Raw genomic sequence first — 22,518 nt, 5'->3', positions numbered from 1 at the left:
ATTTATTTTAATGTCTAATGAAGGATTTTCATAAATAACTTATTGGGAAATAAGTAGGAAAAATAAATCAGTTGTTGCAGTGATAGAATTTTCACATGGTATCAAAGCAAGTAATTAGAGACAGGAAGGGAAAATCAAGTATGGGTCGAGACCATGATGCAGTGGCATCTACGTCATGAGACTCGCACAAATTTTTAGAAAATTGCACAAGAGACAGTAATTTTGATTTCTCTGTGTTGGCTTCTAAGCTGGAAGATGTAGTGGCTTGTGTGACTAGTTCTGCATCATCAGAGGTATGGTATATAGACAATGGAGCCGCTTGGCATATGACGAGAATCCAGGAATGTTTCTCAGATTATTGGGAGGAGAAGATGAACTTTCAGATCACCATGGGGAACAAGGCAAAGTGTACTCCAGTAGGGAGGGGTACCATAGTTTTTCAAACAGAAATGAGGGAGTGGTTCCGTGCTACCAATTTGCTGCATGTACCAGGATTGGGATTTTCAAACAGAAATGAGAGAGTGGTTCCATGCCACCAATTTGCTGCATGTACCAGGATTGGGGATGAACTTACTTTCCGTGCCGCAACTTCAAGGCAAAGGCTATGACATTTTTTTCATCAAGGAGAAAGTATACGTCAAACACCTGAGCTGGAAAAAGAAAGTGCAGATTGGGATCAAAAGTAACAGGTTGTACAGACTACAACTAGAATCACCAATGGCACTAATAGACAGTCATGGAGACAAGGATTTGAATGAATTATGGCACAGAATAATAGGACATTTGCACCATGGGGCTCTGAGAATTTTCAGGAGCACTGTAATAGGAGTTCCAGATCTTAGTACAGAACGAGATGATGTATGTAGAGGATGTGCTCTAGGAAAGTATGCCAAAGCAGCATTTCCTAGAAGTAAAATCAAGGCCAAGAGTGTACTAGGATTGATACATTCAGATATCTACGGACCCATGTCCACTAAAGCTCTTAGTGGTGCTGAGTACTTCATCACCTTCATTGATGACCACTCAAGGAAAACTTGGATTTATTTTTTGAAATCAAGGACGAGGTTTTCTGTCGATTGAAAGAGTTCAAGGCTTTGGTGGAGAATCTGACTGGGAAGAAAATAAAAGTTTTGCGCTCAGATAATGGTGGAGAGTATGTCGATAAGGACTTCACTGATTTTTGCATTAAGGAGGGCATCAGAAGAGAGTGGACAACTCCCTTAAAATCCGGAGTAGAATGGAGTAGCAAAAAAAGAACATGACTATTGTAGAAGCAGCTAGGGCCATGATGTATGATCAGGATATGTCAAAATTCCTATGGGCAGAAGCATGCAACACAACAATCTATGTTCAGAATAGAACTCCTCATCGGGCATTGGGCAAGATTACTCCAGAGAAAGCCTTCATAGGGAAGACGCTTGAAGTCAGTGATTTCATGATATTTGGGAGCTTAGCATATTGCCGCATACCTGAGGAAAAGAGGAAGAAGTCGGATCAAACTGCAGAGAAAGTATATCTAGTGGGATATAGTGAGAACGCTAAGGCATACTGAATCTATCTTCCAAGGAGCAGGAAGGTAGTAGTTCGACGATATGTGAAGTTCATGGAGGATAGGGCTTTCAGAAAATCTCGAGAAATGCCTTCCGAGGAGCAGTCAAAAGAGGAACCGTTGGTCAAACCTCTTCAAGCAACAGAAGTAAAGAATTCTTCCTTGGATCATGAAGAATCACAGGATGAGGAGGAACTAACAGAAGTACCTACTAGCAGAGGAAGAACGAGTAGGGAACTTCGTTAGATTCTACAAGATGCAAAGGACTTCATTGGTGCGCCAAGGAACAATAAGAGGGAGTGAAAACAACCAGATAGATGTCAGGCATTAGTAGCTCAGGATGGGGAGCCTGCCAGCTTTCAGGAGGCAACTCAACATCAGGTTTGGCTAGATGTGATGGTAGAGGAGTACAACTCGATAATGGTGAATGATGTCTGGGAGGTAGTGCCAAGGCCTCAAGACAGATCAATGGTAGGTTCGAGATGGATCTACAAGATCAAATACGCTGCATAGGGCAGTGTTTAGAAATACAAAGTCAGGTTTGCGGCTAAGAGGTATTTTCAGAAGGAAGGAATTGACTATGAAGAGATCTTCGCCCCGGTATCCAGGTATACATCTATTAGAACCTCGATATTTCTTGCAACACAAATGGGGTGGGAGATTCATCAAATGGATGTCAAAATGACATTTCTGAACTGAGTGATAGAAGAAGAACTATACATTGAACAACCAGAGGGCTTTGAGACACATGAGAAGAAGTCTCATGTATGTAGATTGAAAAAAGCCTTGTATGGGCTGAAACAGGCACCTAGAGCATGGTATGGTCGAATCGATGGCTACTTGCAGAAAATGGGATTTGTCAAGAGTGATGCAGCTCCAAATCTCTACTATTTAGTTGTAGAGAATGAACCTCTAATCTTAGTATTATATGTGGATGATCCCTTCTTGACAGGATCATCCAGGCTCGTCGGGGACTGCAAGAAGAATCTAGCCACAGAATTCGACATGAAGGATTTGGGACAAATGCATTATTTCCCGGGTTGGAAGTTTGGCAGCAAAAGGGGGAGATTTTCCTTGGGCAAGGGAGATATGCTACAGAAATCTTGAAGAGATTTAGGATGGAGGACTGTAGACCCATGGCTACTCGAATGATCACCAAGTGGAAGAAGATTGATGCATTAGAAGACAAGGATGTTGATCCCACCTTATACAGACAGCTCATAGGGTCCCTGATGTATCTGGTCAATACCAAGCCAGACATTTGCTATGCTGTCAACACCCTTAGTCAGTTCATGGTGGAGCCGAAGAGGGCGCACTGGGCAGTAGCCAAACATGTTCTCAGGTATTTACAGGGAACAATCGATTATGGACTCTTGTACACCAGGAGTAAGGATATCAGATTGAGTGGATTTACTGATGCAGATTGGGCAGGAAGTTCAGTGGATAGGAAAAGTACCTCTCGGTACTGTTTCAACATTGGATCAGGAATGACCTCCTGGTGCAGTAGGAAACAGAAATCCGTGGCTCAGAGCTCAGCTGAGGCAGAATATATGGCAACAAGCACAACTTCATGTGAGGCCATATGGCTTAGAAATCTTCTTGTGAACCTATTCAGAAGAAAGATGGAGACGACGAAGATCATGTGTGATAATCAGAGTTGCATCAAGCTCTCTAAGAATCTAGTGTTTCATGATCGGTCAAAGCATATTGATATCCTGTGTCACTTTGTCAGAGTCTGTGTCTAACGAGGAGCTGTACAGTTGAGCTACACTGCTACAGGAGAACATGTGGCAGACATCCTCACCAAGTCCCTTGGAAGAACCGAGTTTGATTATTTCAGGGAAAAGATGGGGATGATAAAGAATCCATTTCAGTAGCAGAAATGGTGGTGATGTTGCAGTGTAGTAGTAGTAAGCAATAGCACGATGCAACATGGCGAGAAGAGATTGTAGTGTAGATGCAGTGTTGGGAAGAAGGACAACAACAACGCAGATGCAGAGGGAGTTGCAGTGCTGGGAATTTGGACCAGCAACAACACGGATGTAGAGGGAGCTGCCGTAGGATGCAACAGTGGTAGTGGTAGAGCCATGGGAAACAATACAGGATGCAGCAATGCAGAGGATGTTGGGCAGGGAAGCCTAGCAGTGGCACATGTACTGATGCCGGATAATCAGAGTGATGCTCAATGAGGAGTATTACTAGAGCACAGTCCTCGCTAAGAGGGAGTGTTGATTTGGGGTAGTATTAGATGTGCTCTAGTCATGCGAATTGGTGGAGAGGCCAAAGCACATGAGATCTCCAAGACCCAGAAATAGTTTGGACAGATTGTACTTGGTTTGGGAGATATTAAAATAATTAATATTTTTAATGGAGTTTCTAAGTCTAAAATTAGGAAAAATAAAATATTAATGGGTATTAATATAAAACTAGGTTAGAAGGTTCGAAAAGTCATGGATCAAGCCAAATCTATTCTTAGCTGTTGATTAGAGATTTAGTCTCTGCCTTTGAAGGACCAAAAGGAAAATTATAAGAAGAGGCTTGAGGGTCAGTTGGAGAACACATTGAGGGAAAGCAGTCAGTTCGATTTCTAGAGCAGGGTTAGTTGAGAAATTCGAACTAGTGGTCTGGAGAGCAGCAGGGGGCAGCAAGTACGGAACAGAGAGTCGGGAATAGCAATAGAAGACCAGCACAGAGATTGGAGAAGCAGACGTAGAGCCTCTCACGCAGATGCAAAGGCAGCAGACTGCAATCACGGGAAGGCCTACGTGGGTGATGCAAAGAGGCCTAGTGCTGACGTAGAGGGTTTGGGAGCTACGCAGAGGTCAGCCAACCTGACGCTGAGAATGGGAGAAATGCTGGAGAATTTTCTCTCTGTTGGGTAAGCCAGCTTGGCACCTAGTTGTACTGAAGAATTGCTGAATAATAAAATCTCCCCTTTCTGCACCAGTTTTCCCACATTGGTTTTTTCTGGGGACTGTTGTCCAAAATATTTGTGTCGAGGTGTGAATTCTTGTGCATGTGTTTGTTTTTATATTATGGTGTGATATCTGCAACATAATTTATTTTAATGTTTAATGAAATAGTTTCATAAATGACTTATTGGGAAATAAGTAGGAAAAATAAATCAATTGTTGCAATGATAGAATTTTCACATGCTGTAGCCATGAAATTTGGTGGAGAGGTTAAGGCACATGAGATCTCCAAGACCCATAAATCGTTTGGAAAAATTCCACCCGGATGAAGAGATATTAAAATAATTAATATTTTTAATGAGTTCCTAAGTCTAAACTTAGGAAAATTAAAATATTAATGTGTATTAATATAATATAGGTGAGAAAGTTCTAAGTGACGAGGATCAAGCTGGTTCTAATCTTAGCTGTTGATTAGGGACTTAGTCTCGGCCGTTGAATCGTCAACATGAAAAGTATAAGAGGAGGCTTGAGGGTTAGTTGGAGATACAACAAGAGAGATCAGTCAGTTTGATTTTCTGGGGCAAGGTTTGCTGAGGAAATCGAGCAAGTGACCAGTAGCAGTGAGGGGAAGTTTGGCAGGAGGCCGAAGAATACATAGCAAAGCAACAGTGAAGTGTCGGGAGAGACAACATAGGCCCAAGAAGGGCCGATGCAGAGGCAGCAGGCGCTGACGCAGAAGCCGAAGGAGCCAGCGTAGAGGACACAGAGGGCCATAGAGGTTGACATAGAGGAAGTAGAGGTTGCGTTGGGAAATTCTGTGGGGCAGACTGGAAGCAGATCAGCTGATGTAGAGCCGAGAGAGGGTGATGCAGTTCCAGAGCAGTGCTTGGAGTAGCATTCGCTGTCTAGCACAAGGAACAACCAGAGTCACTGTGGGATTGATCATCCGGTTGCTGATTTGCCGGAATATCTGTCTTTGGATAGAGGTACTACTATCGAGGACATTCTTTGTTGGGCAAGCCATTTCTGGCACCCTAGTTGTTTTCAAAAATCTGCTTTATAATAAAACCCTCATATATGCTGCGTCGGTTTTCCTAAATTGCGTTTTTCCGGGGACGATTGTCCAAAAATAACGGTTTCCCTTGTGTGATTATTTCTGTTTATTTCAGTGCATGATTTGTATATCTGTGAAGGCTGCATTTGTGTTTACTTCGATGTTTATGCAATTAAATAACTTGTTAATGTAAAGAACAAGTAGGAGATAGTAAACCATAAATTGCAGTAGGGGTTTCTAATGTGTTAGATTCAGGAATTTTCACAAAGACTCCATCATATAGCAATTGATGGCTAGATCGCCGACATTCTAACCAAGCCTTTGCCAAAGGGAAAGTTCTTGGTTTTCAGAGATCAACTTGGACTGATGGATGTGACCCTTCCTAGGGATGGTGGTCATGGATAATGAGCCTTGGATGTGCGAGATCCTTGTCATGTGTTGACAAGTGGATCCCCTGAAGCAGTGATGAGCCTTGGATGTGCAATATCCTTGTCATGTGTTGACAAGTGGACCCCCCCAAGCAGAGATATGACTTGGTTGTGTGAGATCCTTTTCAAGTGGGTTACTCCCCCAAGCAAAGATGAGACTTGGTTGTGCGAGATCCTTGTTGGTAATTCCCCCAAGTCAATATAGGGTGATTGATGAATCTCCCCTATGATGATTCTTCTTCATTAGATTGTAACATCCTTGTTCGAAATTAGAGATCCAAGTATCAGATAGAAATTCCTCCCTAGCTGAGATGGAGTGTTGAAAATTGATAGCTAAGGTATTAATTCCTTGAATAAAGTTTCATTTATGACTATTCTAGAGTGACTTTCTAAAAATAGAAAGTCTATCATTGTAACGAAGACTTTCCAAAATTAATAAGTCACCTTGTTTCAATTGGTAATCATATATATATGCTGGAAATCACTTCTTGCAAGTCAAATTGCCTCTAGCATTGCTCTTGGCCCACTCTCTCTGCCTTTGAGTGATATATTGAACACTGGCTCACTGAAATGAGCTCCTCAACCACTCAGACTGTTTAACTGGATAACTTGCACTGCTAAATTGGCCGCTGCTTCTGCAGATAAAGTTGACCTCCTTTCTTCAGACTAGAACATTGGAAAATCTATAGAAATCCTCTCCAGAAATATCCTCACAAATCTTTGTTTAAACCCTTGCTGCTGGTGCCTCCCTTTACTTCAACTGCACCTTTGTTATCTCTGCAACTGGGTAAGTCGAACTGCTCAAGTGTCTCTCTCCAACCTCATCGACTTACTCTTATAATACCTCGTTGAGCAATCAACAACTATGATTTAATCTCAATTGATGGTAAGATCATCTTGAGACTTGAACCCATCAAGTGACTTTTTCGGAATTCTCTAGAACAAAATCGATTTTCCTCAATTAATCTGATTTAGTTAACCAATTTTCCTAAGTTAGACTCGGGGAAATTTTAATAATTGGCCAATTAATCTAATTGAGGTGTTTTCTTGCAAAACCTTTTCTGGGTATCGGAGAAAATGTGTTCCCTAGCCTCATAGACACCATAAAGACTAGAACACTTGTCCATTGCTACAAAAAACTAACAAAGGGGAAGGTCCAAGCTTCTAGGGTCTTCATCTAACACTTAGTTCTCACCAAGAATACACATTTTGAAGTATTGGACAATCCCTTTTAGGGGGAATCTTCAACTGAACTTGTGGATATTGGCGACAACAATTAGTACAGGGGTTAGGGCATCTCAAATGAGTAGGTCCTCCTAGTGAAGTTGAATTCCCTATAGGTTAGCCTAGACTGGATTTAGTGGGATAGTTTCACACCTAACTCCTCACCCATCCAATCCTAAAGGAAGTGCTGACAAAGAGGGGTTTGTGATCGTGACCCCACCTATTGCCCTTGAATATTGGCACTAGCCTTTGTAGCCTTCCATCACCCTTATTCCTTTTTGTACTTTAAAAACAATTTCAATCTCGAGGGTTATTTCTGATATCACCCTGTTTCATATTGTCTAAACCCTAGTGATCTATACGGAAGCCCCCCTCGAAGCTAGAGGAAAGCCGACCTAAAGAGGCAAGGGAGGTTGCAGAGGTGACAATGGCTAACCTACCTAGTTTCCAATTAGATCGTGTGGTGTGGTTTGGAGTTTTCATCATTTTAACACACAACTCACAGAGGTAACAGGTACGTTGTCGTAGAGCGGGAACCCAAGTAGGTTTTGAGTTATTAATGAAGAACTATTGATTGGGAACAATTTATTTGTGTCACTTGATATTGGTGTAATTTTGCTTCCACTAATTGTGTTAGGAACCTAGTTGTACATTTATTCAGTAGATCTATAATTTGCTAGGTTAATAAAATGCTGAGTACCAGGCTTAGGAGAAATTATCACTAAATGAGAGGAATAAAAGCCCAATACCTATCCTAGGTGGCTCCAATAACTAGTTGGACCCTTCATTGACTCTCAAGTGTGAGTTGGCATGCAAATTGACTAGTCGTAAAACTCGCTTGTGGAGAAACACCCTACAAGGCATGCTCAATGTTTTGCTTGATGAAGGTGTGCCCCATCATGAGGATTCCAACGAGCTATCACATGCAAAATTTGTACCGAGGAAGTTACCTCTATATGAACTTGAATCTTGCCACGTGTGAGCTGGAAATAAGGTTGATTTTTGATCACATGGGTAATGCCATGCTTCATTGATGAATTCTAGCTTCTAGGTTTTGTCTAGACCGTGATTCACTTCAACTTTTACTTAAAGTTTGTCTATGTACGTGTAGATTGACCTTCTTCAGCAATTTTACTCGCCACCTAGTTAGGGTAGGGCTGCGAGGGAGTGCCCCCCCTCCTTGAATCCGCTCCCAAAGTGCACTTCGCTCGGGGGGTGGATCAAGAGTAAATTCCAGGAGCATGCTCCCTTAAAAAAATTTCACTCCCTACCTTTTCGGGAGTGAAAGTAAGAGCGGTTAGGGAGCAATCACTCATGTACTGCTCCCATTCGCTCCTGAGTGAATTTCTAAAGAATGGAGCAGTACGGGAGCGATTGCTCTCGACCGCTCTCGCTTGCAAAAAATCGCTCCTTGCGGAATAGAGGCGCAAACAATTTTTTGTGGTGGGGAGGGGAGGGGCAAAAAGAAATAAAATGCCTCCTCCCCTCCCACAATGCATCATTTGCATATGGAGAGAGCAAGAGAGGGCTTTTGGAGCTTGAGTTGAGGAGGTGAGTGAGAGGAAGATTGAGAGGGTTTCTTGAGGAGCTTGCAAGGGAGATTGGAGCTTGGGATTGAAGGCACCATTGGAGAGCCAAAGAGGTATGGTCTAATCCCATTTTTTTTTTTTTGTACCATTTGTGTTTTTTATATGTTAATTGTTGAATGAAAGATGTTCTCTTCTCTCTTTCCCATTCCCATTTCTCCTCCATTTTATTGCAGGCAAGAAACTATAACTCCACCAAACATGATGGGTATATGGCTTGGCATTCTCTTGTTGGTTCCTTTTTTTGTTATGATGGTGTTGGGGAGCAGAAGAAGGAGGAATGATGAAGATGATGAAGAAGTGGGTAGTGGTGGATTAGGAAACCCTAGAGAGGAGGAGTACCAAGAGGAAGAGGAGGAGGAGAATAATGAGAGTGGAGATGATGATGGCAAGAAAACCAAAGTTGACCAAACCCCCTTGTGGAAATATGTTACTAGGCTTTTAGGATGGAAAGGGGGTGGAACGACTAAATTTACATGCCCCCATTGCAAAATCACTTTCTTAGGTTCGTGCACCCATGCCAGAAAACATCTTTGTGGGAAAATGGCATGTGATGGAAATAATCAAATAGGAATCAAAACTTGTGGAAGTGTGTCAACACAACAAAGAGCCAAATATAGGGAAGAGGAGGAAGGACAATTCAAATCTAAAAGATCAAATGTTGACTTTGAACATGACACCACTAGGTTACAATCACATAGACTGAAAACTCCATCAACATCCGCCCATGGTAATAATGGATACAACACAGTCACAAACATCCCTTTAAGGCATAGAACCATATCGGATTTCCTTGATCAAGGGTGTAGGAATGATGTGGATACAAAATGTTTTTGGTTTCTCTATGCATGTGGGCCTTTTAATATTCTTTGCTCACCTTATTGGCATGAAATGGTTGGCACCATCGATGATGCCCCTAAAGGATACAAGAGCCCGGGTATGACAAAGCTAGAAGCTTGGGACTTGATCATGAAAAGGCCAAAATAGCACCTGCTTTGGGTAAATTCACAAATTTTTGGAATGACTATGGGGTATCCATTGTATTTGATGGCTAGACAAATGTAAAAGGCAAGCCATTGATAAGTGTTCTTGGTGTGTCTGCTATTGGTTCAATCTTCCTTTCAACACACAATTACTCAAAAAAGTTCAAGAACATCATCAAAATTGCACAACCATTACTTCAAATATTTGAAAGTATTGGGCCATACAATGTCATCCAAGTCATCACTGATAATGCTTCTAATTGTAAGGCAGTGGGAGCAATCATTAAGGATAAATACCCCAACATAATTTGGTGTCGGTGTTTGGTTCACACAATGAACCTTTTGATGCATGATATTATTAAGATCAAGGAATATCAATATAGATGGATTGGTGATTTGTACAAGAGAGGCGAGAGAATGATAAAATTTATTACCAATCATAGCAATACCCATGGGCTTTTCTGCAATCACTCAAGCTTGGAGCTATTGAAGCTTGGGAAGACTAGATTTGCTAGCTATTACCTCACCTCCAGGCACCTTATGAAGGTAAGAGAGTCATTGGCTAGCATGGTATCAAGTTAACATTGGTAGGTATTAAAGGACAGGGCTCCAACTACACTTGATAGGGAAGGTTTTGAAGAGGTGGAGGAGAACGCTCTTGATGGTCTGTTTTGGGCATGTGTGAGGGATGTTTTTTAATACACCAAGCCTATTTATAACATGATTTATTTTGCAGATACATATGCACCAATGATTGGGGAGGTGTATGAGAAGATGGATAACATGTTGGGGCAAATAAAAGATATTGTTTAGCCAAAAGATTCCAACTTGTATGATCATATTTACAATTTTGTGTGTGCACATTGGGATAAACTTAATGTTCCACTACATGCCTTGGCATATATCCTTATGCTAAAATACTACTTTGCATCTTGGTTGGGAAAACCTGCACTTGGGGGTGGGGTTAGGACCAAACCCCATATGGATACAGAGGAACAAAATGGGTATATGGCAACGTTAGACAAGTTGGTCCATGACAGGGAGGAGTGTGCTAGATTGCGTGGAGAATTAGGCAAATACTTCACTCAAATTGGAGTGTTTGGTTCTTTGCATGCAATGGAAGATTGGGATAGAATGAATGCTGTCACATGGTGGGACATGTATGGTGGTGGGGGACCTTTGGAAAAATTTCCAATAAAAGTGCTTTCACAGGTTGGAATAGTTCTTCTGCAAATAGGTGTTGGAACACCTATAGCTTCATCCATAATGTGAGAAGACACTGCCTCAATGAAAATTGGGCATAAAGCTTGGTTTTTGTGCACTACAACTTGAGGTTGTTGACACATTATTGTGAGCGGGCTCGTGCTGATACATCATATATGACTTGGGACAACAACCCAGAGGAAGATAATTTGGAGGATGGAGCTATACATTTAGAAGAATTGGAAGCAAAACTTTTGAAAGATGATGATGAAGCAGCGACAACCATGCCACCCCCATCATCCAATAGCAGTGCTCAAGTTCCACAAGCTTTGTTGCCACCACCTCCATCTACAACCTCACGTGGAGGTCATGTGCCTTCTAGTTTTGGTTTTGGACATGGCCGTCTAACTATGTGGGAGGAGACTCCCAATAGACAATGAGCTTCACAGAAATTAGACATTTCTCGTGGCAAGAGGCTGAAGTAGTAGATAATGGATTTGCTTGTCTTTTCTAGTTTCTAATATTTTTTATAACTATTGACTCTTTCATATCTATTATGATATTTTTTGTAAACAATATATGAAAATTTCAGTTTGAAGTTTGAAGTTGGCAATTATAACTCATTGGTAAATTATGTTATGAATATGATGCTTTGTGAAAGTTGAAAGTTGAAACATTTCATTTCATGTTAGATATTCTTTGTTATATTTTGGTTACTTGGTAATGGTAATGGTTACAAGTACAACTTTAGTGATCAATAATGACAAACGTTATATATTGAATTTGAAAGCTTCAAAATTTTAAGATTGATGAATCATGAGACTCGATATGTCGTATGTAACTAACTTGTGGACATGTGGTTGATGAAGATTATAACTTCTAGATGATTGATGTTATATGGTTTAGTCCATGTTTTTATGCTTTTTATATCTAATTCATTATTCTACATGCTTTTGTTGACATATATGCATCAAAATTTATAAAAGTATTATATAAAATTTCGCTCCCGAACCAAGAGCTTTTGAACATGTCACTCCCCGCTCTAGCTCCCAAGCAGCCCTGGGATGGGGAAGAGAATACGACCACCTTGGAGGAGTGACTTTGTTTGAAATAACCTCTTTTTGCCAAAATTTCAGCATGGCATGTCAAGTATGCATCTTGATGAATATTTTGAGCCATTGTTGTATTTTGGTTCTAGGAACCCTATGCATTGGGATCCATGCCGTGCCTCATAAAACATGGAATGCTGTGAAGTGTGAGATGGGCCTGTGGAGAAACTGAATTATACTATACCACGACCAAATGAGTTGCATGCAGACTCAATGACACATGACCATGTGGAAAAGACATAGGTGCAGTCAAAGCATGCGTTGGACAAGCCCTACATTATGCGGTCACCGCTACAAAGCCAATGGCCCGCCCAAACCATGTGTCTCAATAGATCTATCTCGGGGCCTCCAATCCTATCCAAGACAAATGGGCTTGAGAATAGAGACTAAAGGGACCGAGCATGGCTGACCATCAGAGGCCTAGGATCCTAGAATACCATATACATAATTATGACATGGCTAGAAGGCTTTAGACTTGCATCTCTCTAGTCTTACAATGATGTTGGCATGGCCGACCATCATAGGGTTAGGATACCATAGACATAATCATCACATGGCCTACAAGGCTTTAGACTTGCATTTCTTTGGTCTTACAATGTTGTTGTCATGAAAAGTACTAGGGTACCTCCCCAGAGGTAACAGGGCCATATTGGAGCGATTTAAAGTGGACTAATGGGAAGTCCTTCTTCAACTATGACAGCTCAAAGTTGTACATTAGATTGAGACTCCATATTCCTATTATTTGTGCTTGAATAGAAAGTGGGGGCAGGTGACTTTGACCACTTGTAGGAAAAGAGATGCTAGACTATTTAGAATGTGTAGAGATGCTAGCTTATTTAAATACATAGTTTTAGGCTGGTTGGTGCGCCATTCTTCACCAGAGTTTGAGGTTCAAGCAAGGCTCAATAAATGAAATTTCTCTGATCTGTCTGTGTTCGATGTTGAAAGAAAGAAATGGCTTGGCATGTCTCTTCATGGTCTCCAATTGATAGTTGTTTCAACCATGATACAATTATTTGTTGACAAGCCCCCTAACTTGGAAAGGGCCCATCCTAGATGATGCTTGGATGATCTGAGATTCCTGCAAAGAACTATGGCATATGATGTGATTGTCTGTCTGCCATTGCTTTTCTTTGGAAAGGGTGGTGCACAATATCTTTTCAAGGAAATAAATCCCATCTATAGTTGGGAGAATCGAGAGTGTTAAAAAATGATCTGGTACTCCATGTCAAACATGCAATTCATGTATTCTGAAAGGATGTAGATTCACTGTTCCTTGTGACACAGGCTGATATATTAACCTTCCTAGTTCCCATAGGAAGAGGATCTTCATGTAACTCTTATGTCTATTTGCTGTTTTGTTGGTGTTTATTTGAACTTTGAAGTACTATATGTTGCATTTACAAGAAAAAAGGAAAAACAACTTCATGACCCCTTAACACAACTCTATGTAACTACAATACGTCAGCACTTTATTGACCACATGTGCTTTTATCTCAATGCTGACGTTATTTCATGACAAATATATTACAAGGCAAAACTTAATGACAAATATGTGCAATGAGCTTCACAAACAGGTCTTAGGACTGGTTGTGAGGAGATTGTCGTACTAGTCTTTTTGTACATGATTCCAACCAATGCGATTCAAGATACTTTCTCATTGATTCTAGGCTCGTTTCACCAATTGCAGATACTTCAGTATAACATAAACCATCAAAATGAGTAACAAGATTTCTGTAAAACCAAAAGGTATAAAATAAAAATTGCCTCTTGGACAAGGCATTGTGATCAGCATGGGAGCTTCGACAGGACAGACAAAGAAAACTTTTATGTTTAGATGAACCATACATGTATCTCAGTAAAAGTTTCTCAAGAATGTGTATGGTAATGTGGCTGATTTATTATTAGTATCTTTTATTTCTATTATTTGCAGAAATGGTTTTAGCATAAGTTGTATGGAATATTCAAATATTAGATTGCTTATAGTTGGATTGAGCTCCTCCAGGTATTGGCGGGCATAGATTCAAAAGAGGAGGCAGAACATGACCATCGTCTAGCAGTACTTGCCGAAGATGTGAAGAGAATTGCCATAATGGATTCAAATGTTTTCAGTCCTGTTTTATCACCCTGGAATCCTATGTCTACTGCCATTTCTGCTTCATTACTTCATCAGCTTTATGGTAAAGAGCTGGTAATGTTCTATGACATTAATATGTAACATAATTTTCAAGTTACTGATTGTATTTCCTGATGTATCAATCTAATGGGTAATAGGATACAGTAGCTATCTCAAGCAAGTGACATCTATGACTTCTTTCTTATCCTTGTGGTCCAGAAACCATTCCTTGATGGAGTGTCACATCTTACGGAGGATGTTGCATCTGTACTAACAGCAGCTGAGAGCCTTGATCAGTATTTGTTGAAACTTGTTTCATCTGTGTGTCAAGATGGCCAGGTGTATGATAACTACAAACAACAGATGATGCCCTACCAGGTAAGTCTACTAAGTTATTTCTTGCTATCTGAAGGGATTGGCATCTTTATTACTTTAACGGCATTTATTTTAGTTCATTTTTCTGATTTATTATTTGTACACTTTGCATTTCCCTTCATCATCGTAGCATGTTGAAACAATATATAAAATATAGAATGCTTATGCAGATTGGTTTTGAGAATAATTGCTCTTGGAATGATTTCACCTATGTATCTCCCTTGTATCTGTATACAAAGTGAAAAACTTAGTAGAGTCCATTATTTAGTATGAGCTTTTCTTTCATTTTTTTCTGATGTTTTGTTGATAGAATTCACAGATTTCATGATTTCCCATTTTTTATGACTGAGAATTCTAGAATAGGAAAGTCTTGATATTCTGTTTGTGATGGTTTCTCTCAGACAGTCATTTTCTATGAACATATCGAAACATCTATAAGAAGGTCTTCTTTCAAAAGAGTCGAGATTCAAACAACTTAATAAGTGGAAATGAAAGACAAGTCTCGTGATAGCATGTTATGCATATAAAAAATGAAATTCTCCTACTCTTAATGTTGTTGGATGAACATTGCAGCAATTGTATTTCTTCTGTTTAGCATAATGTAGACATTCTTGCAATGATGGAATGTTTTGATTCTATGAATTCAAATGGCATGGGGGTAATATGGGTTCATCATATTTTTGTCTTCCATTTTGAAATGCCCATAATGACCTAATTTTTAGATTTAATGAGAAATTTAAATTGATACCAAATTTAATGGCCATTCTTACATTGAACAAGAAATTTAACTGATACCAAAATTTAATTGCAAATACTTGGAAATCCCATTTGGAGTCGATTCTGGCTTTTGTTGTTCCCAATCCGCTCTTGTTTCGAAATCGACCTGACCCTCCCACCTATCTGGGATCAACCTATCCGGTTCCCAGATCTAGAAGACTTGATAATTGAAAAATTCTAGCCCCCGTGCCCAAAATTCGAAGAACAGTTGCTAAAATTTCCCAAATTTTGATACTTGCTCCTAAATGGTGAGTCCTTCCTCTTATTTTCTTCCACCTTCTTCATCTCCTTCGATCCCCTTTTATTCCCCCCCCCCTGAGGCTCCTCTCCTCATCGCCTATTCATCAAATCTTTTCCCCTCATCTCAGTTGTTGCCTGCCTGTCGGATAATCCTTCCTCAGTCCTGGGAGGAGGATGAGGTATTTATGCTCATAAGCGGTGGTCCATCCTAAAGTGTCAGGTTTATAATCTTTTGAAACATGCCCATATAGTATCAACTGCCTTCCTTAAATGTTGATGGGGCAACATACCTTTATTATTTTGCTTGATTTAGAAATGATATAATGCATAATACTTTTCCTCTTGTTTTACCTTTTATACTTTATTTAATCTGCATCATATATATAACACTTTTTCTTTTATTATATACCATACATAATATATTTTTTTGTTTCCCTTTTTTTTTGACTTATATATATTATACTTCCTTTTAATTTATATACAATTATTTTATTTTGTATAAATTGTATTTCCATTTTGATTTGAATAGTATATTGAATTAATCATTTATTGTGTATAATAAACTATAGTTACCTATTATGATGATGGTACATACATAAATGCCTTACCTAATATATTGGATATATTCTTGCAAGTTGGGTATTTATTTTAGTATTTTCAGTAATTAATTCTTTTATCCTATGCTTGGGAATTCTTCTTAATTTAATATGGATACTAGTGTAGTACATGCGATGCATGCATATGTAGCTATCATATGCATGCTAATATTTCTATGCTACCCATAATTTGAGATGGGTCATCACATACACCCCTCCTTCAGAAAACTTCGTCTCGAAGTTAGGGTTTATATAGTATATCACTAATTACTTGATGTTTAGTATAATTTTGTAAGAATTATGTTATGTAATTGGATTCTTGTTTATAATGCGAGGACACTTAATTTTTTTGAGTTTGAACATTTATTTGTTCACAACTTTTATAGTCATGCCATGCCCTATCCTGGCTTCAAAGCTATTCTAAAATCATCATAGTCTTCTGAATCTCTTCCGCTCCCATCCTATTCGTCCTCTACTGGAATATGCCATGGCGTTAATTATATTGACCTAACCATCCATAAACCCCACGAGTGAAAGCGTCAACTACATTGACCTAACTGCCTAGTAGGCATATGGAAGTTGTCTAGGGGAGCATGACTCGTATAGTCCTCCCATGGCTCTAGGTTTTGTAGGATAAACGATGGGCAACACCTCCACCCCTCCTAATAAGACTAGGGTCAACACCCTATCATGGAATCTCATTGAACCTTAACTGTACGTGGAATTTTGTCATCACGCGGTCGGTTTGGTAACGATACTATCTACAATGTAAACACTTGTCCTCATATTATAATGTATGTATCAATATATTCAAAATCAATTGTAGTCAGATAACAATTTTTGTGCATTCCTAATATGCTACCATCTATGATATTGATCTTTGAGTTCATATAACATATTTGGCTATGTCTAGCCAATATATCTGTAAGTTAGCTTTCACATTAAGTAGTCAAGTCTAGTCATTCTTTTATTTCCATTTCATCATTCATGTTGATACATAAAAATAAAAAAAAATTGTAGACATCACTTCCATAACATAATTCATATTAGTATCCATGTATTAAAAATGTTAAGCATATAACATACTTTATATTGGTATCAATGTACCAACAACATTAAACATAATAATTTGAAATGTAATTCTTACATGTAGCCTTTCCTAGCTATAGAATAGTTCAAAATGATAGTCTCAAGTATTCAACCAAAATAAAGTAAATATATACAAAATAAGGTTTTAAGTGCTCCAAAGTCAAAACAAGTTGGGGTATTTATGGCATATGGTCTCCATGTCTTCGCAGGTAGTTGATCTAGGACTATATTTGTCCAATTGAACCTTAACTTGGTCTACCAGGCGGTTGCCGAGCGATTGAAATACATGTTCTAGTATACGTAATGGTCGACCGAAATGGTTCCCTCCTCCGATAGTTGCAGTTCCTTCCATTGAAGGTTAAGAGATTTGTCAAGTATGTAATGTCTTAGTACAAATACATGAAAAACGTTATCAATTTTATGCAAGTGGAGTGGTAGTGCAAGATGATAGGCGACATGTGCAATTTTTTCCAAAACTTTAAATGGTCAATAAACTAGGGTGGCAACTTTGTTACCTTTTCAAACCAAATAGTGCTTTTGTTTGGTTTGGTGCAAATAAAACCTGATCCCTATTTAATAATTCCTATCTGTCCTGTGAGCATCAACATAGCATTTCTGTATATCTTGTGCTTCCTTTAACCGTTGCCTAATTTGTTTTACCTGCTCTTCCATCTTTTGAATTAATTTTGGTCCGACTATCACCCTGTCCTCTAACCTGTCCCAACTTAGCGGTGTTTTGCAAGGTCTTCCATATAATGCTTCAAATAGACGCATTTTAATTGAACTGTGGTAACTGTTACCATATACAAATTCAACCACAGGCAAATACTTTTCCTAGTGTGTTTGTCGGTCCATAACATACAATCTCAACATATCTTCTATTACTTGGTTCACTCTTTCTGTTTGTCCATCGGTCTTAGGGTGATAAACTTTACTTAAATTTAGTTGAGTTCCTAAGGCCGACTGCATACAAGTCCAAAACCTTGAAGTGAATCATGTATCTTTACGTCAACAACCTCATAAATATCTTTTACAGGAATAAAGTGAGCACTTTTCATTAATTTATCCACCATGACCGAAACGACATTGTGCCTTTATGGAGTAAGAGGTAGCCCAATGATAAAATCCATATAAATCACTTTCCATTTGGTCATAGGAATGTCGTGAGGTTGCAGGAGACTCGCTGGGTCATGATGGTCAACCTTCACTTGTTGACATTAAAGACATTTTGCAATGAATTGGACAATATCACACTTCATGCTTGTCCAAAAGAAGAGTTTCCTTGTGTCAGCATACATTTTCTTTACACCAAGATGCACACAATATAGTGCTTTGTGGGCTTCCTTAAGGTTGGTGTTTCTGATATCCCCACTATTAGGGATATACATCCTTCCAATGAATCGTAACAATCCATCATCTTCTAGTTCATATCCCTCAAACTTTGGTTCTTTTGGGTCTTTACTATCAAGCCCATATCTTACGTTTAAATACCAACTATCTTCTAAGAAATGTTCTAGCACTCGCTCCTTCAAGTCTACCTTGATGGGTATAAGGGAAATATTCTTGGTCTTCTACTTAGAGCATCTGCCACTACATTCTCCTTCGCTTTAATGTATGAAATTCCAAAGTCATACTCGCTTAAGAATTCACTCTATCATCTTTGCCTAGCATTCAAGTCCCACTTTGGGTAAACAAGTATTGCAAACTTTGGTGGTTGCTTTTGAGCATAAAGATTCTCCCTACAAAGTAGTGTCTCCATATCTTCAATGCTAGTACTACCGCAACCAATTTAAATCATGTGTTGCATAGAGTTTTTCATGGGGCTTTAGCTTCCTTGAGGCATATGCTATTACTCCTTTGTCTTGTATTAATACTGCACCTAATCCTTGCTTGGATGCATCAATACATATAGTAAAGTCTTTGTCCATGTTGGGTACTCACAGATTGTTGCGCTACTCAATAATATTTTAAGCTCAGAGAATGCAATGTGACATTCCTTGGTTCACTCGTACCTAACTCCTTTGTGTTGGAGGGTTGTGATAGGCTTTGAAATTTTTGAGAACCCTTCTACAAACCTTCGATAGTATCTGGCTAAACCCATAAAACTATGCACTTCATGTGCATTTTTCGGTATCGGCCAATCCATGATTTCTTTTACCTTCTTAGGATCTACTAAGATCCCTTCACCAGATATAATATGACCTAGGTAATGAATCTTCTTCTGAAATAAGGAACACTTGGATAACTTTCCATATAACTGGTGCTCCCTGAGGCAAGATAATACTATTTGCAAATGTTCTTCATGCTTCTCATTTTTGGAGTAGATGAGAATATCATCTAAGAAGACTTGTACAAATTGGTCGAGGTACTTACGGAAAACACTATTCATAAGATTCATAAATACTGCTGGTGCATTGGTCAACCCAAATGGTACCACTGTGAACTCGTAATGCCCAAAGCGTGTTCGAAATGCAGTCTTAGAAATATCACTGTCCTTAATTCTTAATTGATGATAACCCGACCATAGATCGATTTTTGAAAAGATAGAAACCCCTTTCATTTGGTCAAAGAGGTCATCAATTTGGGGCATTGGATACCTATTCTTTACTGTAGCTCGATTTAAGTCTCGATAGTCTATACATAACCATAAGGAACCATCCTTCTTCTTGACAAAAATTATAGGTGCACCCCAAGGTGAAATACTGGGTCAGATATGTCCTATGTCTAATAGTTCCTTTAGCTGAATTTGTAACTCTTGAAGTTCCGGAGTTGTCATTTTGTAGGGTGTTTTAGAGACAAGTTTTTACCCGATTTTAATTCTATTGTGATAGTAAGCTCCCTCTTAGGAGGTATTCTTGGCAGTTCTTTTGGAAAGTTGGACAACACAGAATATTGCTCTAGGGATGGTCCCTTCTCCTTGCTTACTTTCTTTACTTAATATACCTGAGAACCTTTTCTTAGGCAACGCTTCATTTGCATTGCGCAGATGAAGTGTAATGATACCTTTCTCTCAATACCCAATTGGATCGACTCTCCTTCATCATTTATATAGAGAATCCTTTTTCCATAACAATCCACCAAAGCTTGATGAGCTTCCAACCAATCCATCCCTATGACAAGGTCATAAGTTCGTAGGGCTGTCACATATACTTTTAACTTATTCAAACAAACCCCTAGATCAACTTTGCATTCTTCAGCACTTGATTCTACGAATTGGAGTTCCCCTGAAGCGATTTCTACCCGTCTGAAATCTTTTTGCTTACGTGCTGCCAATCAGTATTTATCTAATTTATATGAAGAAATGAAACTATTAGTAGCGCCATTATCAAATAAAATTTTGAGTTTTATGCTGTTAATAGTACCTGAGGACTCCACTATAGTGGACTGATGTTCTGCCTGGTTGTTATTGGCTACTACATGGATTCTATGATTGCCTTTGGTATTTAATGATGGCTTTTTCCCTTACCTATGCATCACACTTGACAAAGCCTCTGGGCAATCACGTTGAAAATGAGGTCCTCCACATCCTCAACAATTAACTTGGGGTGATCCCCTTATGTCATATTGTGAGTTTCTTGAAAAGGAGCTCCGTCCTCTTGTGCTGCTTCCTCTTGTGCTTCTTCCTCTATTATTAGTTCCTCGAGAGTTCCATTGACTCGTGTTAGATCTTGATGATTCTGCAGATATAACATTAGCTTCCATGGGAGCCCTTGCTCCTACTCCTCTTGGAGTAAATCTATTAGCATAAGGAGGTGGTCTCGAACTACCCCCCTAAAGAAGTTTCCGGGAGTTTTCTTTGAAAATCCTAGTTGTGGGGTCCTGTCGGCCTGATATCCCTTTTGGTTCCTAGATGCTCTTCTGCATAGCAAGCACATTCGGATACCTGTGCTACTGATGATGGTCTCCACATTCTAACCATGGCCCTGATTCGAGGGTTTAATCCATACACAAAATGCTCAACTTGACGTTCATCAATATCTAGATAGGGAACATATTTTACAAGTTCCATAAACCTCATTTCATATTCTTGCACTGTTTTGTTACCTTGGGTTAACGTGTGGAAGGCTCCAACCTATTGCTCTTGAAAGTAGGGTGGAAAATACTTTGCGTGAAATTTTTCGTCGAACAACTCCCAGGGTATGTTGTCCGATGTGAGATGTAACTATTTCTCTAGATTTGTTCACCAAATCAAAGCATTTCCTCTTAGCTAGAATATAACGATTTTTGTCTTGGAGGTAGAGGCATATTCCTTTAGTGCAAAAAACCTTGTCATTCCTTCCAACCATGCTTCAACAAGTTCTCCGACTTGTACTCCTAAAATTTTTTGTAGTTTAATCTCTTGTAGATCCCTGGAAATATCCTCATGAGGTTGTCTATGATCCAACCCTCTAGGTTGCTTTGGGTTTCTTTCCTCAAGGTGAGGTTGCTCTTTCTTGGTATCCACTGTTGGCGTCCCTTTTAGTGCTTCCAATGAGCTCATTATAATTGCTAATTAAGGTGTCAGAGCAGTTGATTTTGATGACAGTGTTGGTGGTAGCGGTGGCGGGACTATTGCCGGTCGACCTCATCGTTGATATGTTTCTACCATCGCAGTTCTGTCTTGGTCACAAAATATGATTATAATTACCCGGGTTGCAAAATTAGTTTATAATATCACATTATATATTCAAGTTCATATGCGGGTATAACTTTTCTACTATTTTTCCCTGCATCCTAACACAACGATAAAATCTAAAAAGATTATTATTATTATTTTTTATTTGTTTATAATAAATGCAACTCCCAAATCGATTATCTTAATGACGAGGATGAATATTTACTTGGGAGTAGTAGTTCCTCTTTATTCCTTTTCTCTCTCTTTTTTTAGGTATTTTAATTTTTTAAAGATTTGATCATCAAAAATAGAAAAAAATAATTAGCAGTACCTTTTCTCACATTAAATTAGCCCCTCGAAGGGACAAATAAGAATTCTATAAATTATGTGTGAAATTTAGAAGGTGAGTAAATGATAGCGACATATTAAGGAATATTGGTAAATGTAAATATACCCCAAGACATTATCTAATTTGATTAAATAATTTTCAAAACTAACAATGCAATGTCATAATCCTATGGGAAGACTACAATATTTCTAATAATTTGATGTTATAGTGATTTTGAAATTTAATAAAGTTGAACCATTGGCACATTTAAATATTTAGTGCTCCTGACACCATCCTATGATTAATAATTATAGTGGGGTGGACTTGGTAGGCAAGGCTGCATGTTTGATATATT

The 22,518-nt window shown here is 39.0% G+C and overlaps 1 protein-coding gene across 4 annotated transcripts in view; it reads left to right on the top strand.

The window, feature by feature from the left end:
• Positions 1 to 22,518, top strand: part of LOC149236222 (plant/protein (DUF810)) — a 371,664-nt gene that overhangs the window by 175,432 nt on the left and 173,714 nt on the right. For all 4 annotated transcript variants that reach the window (XM_089372334.1, XM_089372336.1, XM_089372335.1 and 1 more), the window contains 2 exons: positions 14,054 to 14,239; positions 14,384 to 14,542. In XM_089372334.1, coding sequence (XP_089228460.1) covers positions 14,054 to 14,239; positions 14,384 to 14,542 — 345 coding nt within the window. The remainder of the gene's footprint in view (positions 1 to 14,053; positions 14,240 to 14,383; positions 14,543 to 22,518) is intronic.

This window comes from Pinus tabuliformis, chromosome 8 (genome assembly GCF_031772625.1).
Source record: "Pinus tabuliformis cultivar Carrire ecotype Pingquan chromosome 8, CPIR1, whole genome shotgun sequence".
In the NCBI taxonomy this organism is placed as follows: domain Eukaryota; kingdom Viridiplantae; phylum Streptophyta; class Pinopsida; order Pinales; family Pinaceae; genus Pinus; species Pinus tabuliformis.
Note: the sequence above shows the minus strand (reverse complement) of the source record. Positions and strands in the feature narration are given on the sequence as shown.